General features: G+C 41.7%; 1 protein-coding gene across 7 annotated transcripts in view; it reads right to left on the bottom strand.

Moving 5' to 3' along the window:
* LOC119495610 (vinculin-like) overlaps positions 1-6,098 on the bottom strand; it is a 29,302-nt gene extending 23,204 nt beyond the window's left edge. For all 7 annotated transcript variants that reach the window (XM_037782263.1, XM_037782267.1, XM_037782265.1 and 4 more), the window contains exon 1: positions 5,564-6,098. In XM_037782263.1, coding sequence (XP_037638191.1) covers positions 5,564-6,073 — 510 coding nt within the window. In that variant the 5' untranslated portion in view covers positions 6,074-6,098. The remainder of the gene's footprint in view (positions 1-5,563) is intronic.
* Positions 6,099-6,134: the final 36 nt, after the last annotated feature.

Genomic DNA, 6,134 nt, shown 5'->3' with positions numbered 1-6,134 from the left:
AGTTTCACTCGGCACTCCTCGCATCCCTCCTCTTTCTCTCCCTCTTCCTCTCTTTCTCCCTCCAGTGTGTGGTTACTTCACTCAACGGTAAATCTATTTATTCCTTCCTCCCCCTCCCCCAGTACATACTCAGGATCTATGTTGACTCCTTCAGGAGCAGCAGATATACTTCACAACCACCACCGAGGCAGCTCTCTCTCTCTTTCTCTCTCTCTCTCTGTCATCAGCACAACTTCAACACTTTCAACCAAACACACCAACAGCATCCTTCAGATCTTTAGTCGAATCAGCATCAGCCCACGCACCACCTCTGACAGATTGAGACTGACACCATCTTATGTGTGTGTGTGTGTGTGTCTAAGTGTCTCAGTGACCTAGATTTTAAGTACCCCCCACAGCCAGCCGGCCCACCCTGGACGGGCCGGTAATTGTATCAGTGTGCAGTGGCACTTGTGTGTGTGTGTGTGTGTGTGTGTTATATCTTAGCTCAAACTGTGTTGGAGTGAATCAGCTTTCTATAATAAAGCACATGCGCTCAGACGTGTGTGTATTTGAGCTTTAGGTGTCTTTTACATCCAATTAAGTTTATCTACACACCAACCAGTGCTGATATTACAATCTCTGTTCTCAAGCACCTTTTGTGCTCTCTTTCAGCACCTTCTTGTCACCCACTTCTTACCTCTCACTCCTCTATCAGTGGACTACACGATACTCATCATTTCAACTGCATGTAGCTATAGGCATTTAGCTGTGTTGTGTCTCTTGAGTACAAAACACTAAATAGGAAAAGACAGGATCTGAGGAGAGGTAGCGGCATTTTTTACTTTTTTATTACATCCCACTTTCCCTCTATTGCGTTAATACTTTTATCCCTCCATCCAAACAGCATTTCCTCTGTCCGACACCTCCCAGTGTTACTGTGTCCTCGGCCCTTATCTCTCCCTGTAGCCTCACATCTCCATCATCCGAGACCCAGCGACATGCCCCAGGCTGCCATTAGCCTCCTTCTGCTCTCTGTCTGGTTGGATCAACTGAACGGATCAACGAGGACAAGCAGAGAAAAGAGAGAGAGAGATGGAGGAGAGGTGTGCCGGGTGGACATGAAGGACTCAGTGCAACTGGATGGTATCGCATAAAAGGCGGATTTTTCATTAAGACACGCCACTGTGTTTGAGTTCACACTGAATAGCCCTTTTTCATTATCAGTTAATGAGATATTTATCTAAATGATCTTATGTGTCCTTGCACAGGGAAGCAGCAGCTGAATGTGGAGACTATTCAAAACTTTGACAAACTACAACCACACTCCATTTTGTGTTGGTCCTGTGATAATCAATTGGTTTGCTACCTCATTTCATTTTATTTTAAAACAAAAGTGTAACTTGCACACTTTGTTAATACATAGTATGTCATTGCACACTTTGCTATAGTATGTTATTGTTATTCTATGTTCATATTTTATATTTTCTAAGCTAGTTGTATAGTAGTCTGGTATATTTATAGTGTATTCTAATATATTCTTTATATTGTAGTATAGATATTATCTCTAGTGTTGATGTGTATATTTACTGTTCCTGTGCAATGCCTAGATAACCTGCTGCTGTTATACAATCATTTCCCAATTTGGGATCAATAAAGTACATCTATCTATCTATCTATCTATAAGAACAATGAAATATGCCTTATTCATTAAAAAACTAAAAGTAAATTAATTACCTTAAAGGAACAATTCATACAACAAATATATCTGAATGGATAGATCACTCTGAGTACAGGCACTGTAATTCGTATCCCACAAAATCAATTTGTATGTAATCCATGTAATGGTGAACCAGGAAGTATAAAGTGAGGTGAAAGCCACGTAGGGAGGAGGTCGGTGTGGATGGGTAGCTCAAAAAACTCTAAACTTTCGCCCAGGAGACCGGTGTTCGTGTCCTGTGTGAAACCAAGTCATCGTTGATTTATTTGTCACGTAACTTATGTACTTGAGTAACACCACTTCCCTGGTTATTGTAAGCCAGACCATGATCTTTTCCTAAACCTAACTAAGTCGTGTTTTTGCCGAGTCCTAAGGACGTTGATTATTGTGAAGGCGGAAGTTTATTTTGAAAAGACAGTATGCATGTAAAAAGCGTAAACTGACCTGGTGGACGTTCGTAGGAAAGAAAAAGCAGGAAAAACTTTTTCGTAAGATAAAAACCGTTGTATAGTAAGTTTGTGTGTTTGAGTGAACTGTCCCTCTAAATTGCATGACTAATCATTTTAATTTAGTGTGCAGTTTGTACTCAAAGGCTTTCCAGGGTAGCCTTTTTAATAACATGTCATAAATTGAAGTTAAATGGCTTGATTTAATATGTTTTCACACTTAGGATGATGCTCCACTTTAACTGGGAAAACAATGGAAAAGTGAAGGTGGACACTGACTGTGCAGAATATTAATGACCTTCCCAGTATGGCTTTTCATAATACAAATGTATTTGACTTACTTCAAAATGCTTCTGGCATATGAGCCACAAAATGCAGTCAGCCAGTATTATATATTTTTGGATTTAGCCAGCAGTTTAGTCATTTCCGGATGAGAAATCATGGTACCCGGCTGCATCCCAGTATCATATCATAATTACAATTTCAAACTTTACTTCAAAAAGGCAGTCCTGGTGGAAACAAGTGTGGAGAAGCCACTACCAGAGAAGCAGCACTAAGGTGATGTGCTTCAGCAATATGCAGTAAAAATACAATACAAACGTACATAGGTGAGAGCCAAATACAACTGTCAAGATGCCCAAAGCCTGTTTAAATCTTGACAAGCCTGAGCATACAGCTCCTCAGTCTGCCATATAACCTGCATTAACAGTCAGAAGTCTGCTCCACCAGGTGTGTCCTCCCACACTGTGAGACACATCTAGGCTCAGACTAACACGGCACCAGTTTCTTTTCATACTTAAAGCGTGAACGGGTGAGTGTTTCCTTCTGTCTGCTGCTGATTTCTCCTGAGTGAGTGAAGCCTGGCGGTTGCCCCTGCGACAATAACAGTGACCCGGATCAGCATTAATGATGTGGCCTGTATTGATTTTTCCAGTCAGTGCATACAGAGGAGACATCATCGTCTGACCCAAGCTTGCCTCATTCTGTACAAAATGACCACACTCAAGGTAGACAGAGAAGAAGCGAGACAGAGGAGGTGAAATGAGTTCAAAGGAGAGAACAGGGAAGAGAAGTGTAAGAGTTACTATGAAGGGAAGAGGGGGGAGTCTGATAAATGGCCAAAGAGTGCAGCCCATCTATTCTCTATGGAGGTTATTACTAACTGGGGCGCGGTAGCTCAGTCTGTGGGGACTTGGCCTTGAAGGATCGCCAGTTTAAGGCCCTGCACGGACCAAGTAAGGAGTGCATACTAGTAGCTGGAGCCAATTCGCCTCCTGGTTCGCCGAGGTGCCCTTGAGCAAGACCCCCCACACTGTAAACGCAAATTCAGCACTTGATATCTTTTGTAATTGGTTATATTGTGACCAATACAGTGAAACAGCAATGACTGACAAAATTAACAACCTTATGGATTTTTAGCCATGCTAGTCGTGTGTCTCTATAGGGATAGCAATGTCAGTCTGTCGGTCGGTCCACCACTTTGTTCCAGACTGAAATATCTTTATTATTAGATGGAGTGCCATGACATTTTGCACTAGACATTCATGGTCCCCAGAGGATAAAGCCCAATGACTTTGGTCATCCCTTTACGTTTCTTCTATTGCAAGACATGAGGTTGACATTTGTGGTTTTGAGTGAAAAGTTTCAACTATATGTGACTGGTTGTCATGAAATTTGGATTCACACATTTGTTCCCCTCACGATGAATTATAATAACTTGATTGATCCCCTGACTTTTCTTCTATAGCACCATCATGAATGTAAGGTTATCAAACACTTTTGGTTTATGACCTGCAAAACGAATGCTCCCAGATGTCCCCAGTTTCCGAAATTCATTGTTCTATAAACGGCAAAATCCTGCAATAACTCAGTTTAATGAAGCCTATGGCACCAGTGACATTTCCCTCTCTAATGATCACAGTGTGCGAGTGTGTGTGTGAGTGTGTGTGAGAGAGAGAAACAGCATCCTGTTAATTCAATCAGCACTCGTTTCTTCTGCCCCACAAACTTCATTGAGCTCATCTGTTCACCTCTCATGGTATAAAGTTTGACATGTGTGTGCGCACAGGAGCTCGTGAAACACACATGAGCGTCAGCTGTGTGTGTGTGACACATTTTATGGAGAGCAAAGATCAAGATGGGATTGCAATAAATTTATCTGGAAGCCACATTGATTTTTTCCTTCTACTGCTCCATGTGCAGGGAGGGCAGTGTGATGACCTACTATTGTAATCATGTATGATTGATTGAATGAACAGTCGCTGCACCAGTCAGGTCTTTACAAATGAAGTTTGGATGAAACTGGATGCAGACACCAGTGAATTAAATATACACATAATATATATATATAACAATACCTATCAGGGTAAAGTTTGACATGCATGAGCGTCAGCTGTGTGTGTGTGTGTATGGCACTTTTATATCATTTTATGTAGAGCAAAGATCAAAGATGGGATTGCAATAAATTTATCTGGAAGCCACATTGATTTTTTTGTTTTTACTGCTCCATGTGCATGCACTGTAAACAATTGCTGTTAATTTACAGCAGGATTTTAACAGTATTAACCTGTTATTGCTAAAAACATTGCTTTACTGTTAATACAAAAGAAAACCTGTGAAATTACGCTCATTGGCCGTTTTTTAACTGAACTATAATGCATTCTTAAAAAACATTTAGCACTTTACTGCTGATCTAAAGTATCATCAGTAACAGTTTCATGCAGTATTTTTTTAATTCTGGGACCTGATCTGCACATGTGAGGCTTGTACATTGTACATGATTGTAAAATCAGTGAATTAGCTCTGTTCTTCACTCACATGTTGTTATGGTTTGCATTCTGTGCTTGTAGCCAGATATAGACAGACATTTTGGGAAAAGTGTCAACAAGTCTATTATAGCCTTTTCCTAACAAATGCTTTTAATTGTATTTATTGTAACTATTCCTATGTCTGTAACCTGCTAAGTCTATTCATCTAGGCAAAAAATAATGTTTATAAAAATGTATGTAGAAAATACAATCTAAATAGTGCATTAAAACAAATCAGTAAGACAATGTAAAAGAAATGTGAAAAAACAGCTATATAATGTATCTTTAAACAGTAAATTAACTGTAAAATACTGTGAAATTAATAAAGTTCAAACTGTATTTTTCATTAACAGTACAAAGCTGTAAATTTCAGCATTACAGTATAATAATGTTAATTTTACAGTAACATAAAGGCAACCCTGCTGCCAGTTCTTTACTGTTATTTTACTGGGAAATTCTTAACAGTGTGGCAGTGTGATGACCTACTATTGTAATCATGTATGGTTGATTAAATGACTGCACCAGTCATGTCTTAATAAATGAAGTTTGGATGAAACTGGATGCAGACACCAGTGCATTGAAGCCCTGCGTGGTTCAGACTCTGGACTCACCCGCACTAGGTTGCTGACCGCCGCCTGCACCGCAGCCACCGGCACCGTGAGGTCCGGGATGGCTTTACCGTCCACCTCACCTTCCTCGTGCATGATGACCAGGTGGGAGATCTGCTGGGCCACCGGCTCCAGGATACTCTCGATGGTCTTGGTATGAAACACCGGCATCGTGAACCACTTTTTACCGCAGCCCCTTGCAGAAGAAAAAGCTGCTGGGTCGCTCCAGCACTGAAGATCCTCTCTCCTCTTCCTCTCCTCTTCCTCTCTCCTCACCGTCAGACCAGACACCTCATGCGTCCACCTCTCCTGTGCACCGTCTCCTCTGGTGACTACCTCGGGTAAAAGGCTGCTGGACTCAGACGGTCGGTGTCCTCCGGATCGTGACAGACAGAAGGAATCACCGCCCTCCTCCGCCCAATCACAGCCGAGCAACACAGCTGCCAGGCGGGTTGGTGGTTGGTGCTGGTGCGCACTGACGCTCTCTCTGCACGCATACGCACACTTACGCATGCACACATCAAACACACACACAGCAAGTGAAAGCGCTTCCCAAATTACGTCATGCATGCCA

The sequence above is a fragment of the Sebastes umbrosus genome, chromosome 10 (assembly GCF_015220745.1).
Source record: "Sebastes umbrosus isolate fSebUmb1 chromosome 10, fSebUmb1.pri, whole genome shotgun sequence".
Classification (NCBI taxonomy): domain Eukaryota; kingdom Metazoa; phylum Chordata; class Actinopteri; order Perciformes; family Sebastidae; genus Sebastes; species Sebastes umbrosus.
This window is presented reverse-complemented; position numbering and strand designations above follow the sequence as displayed.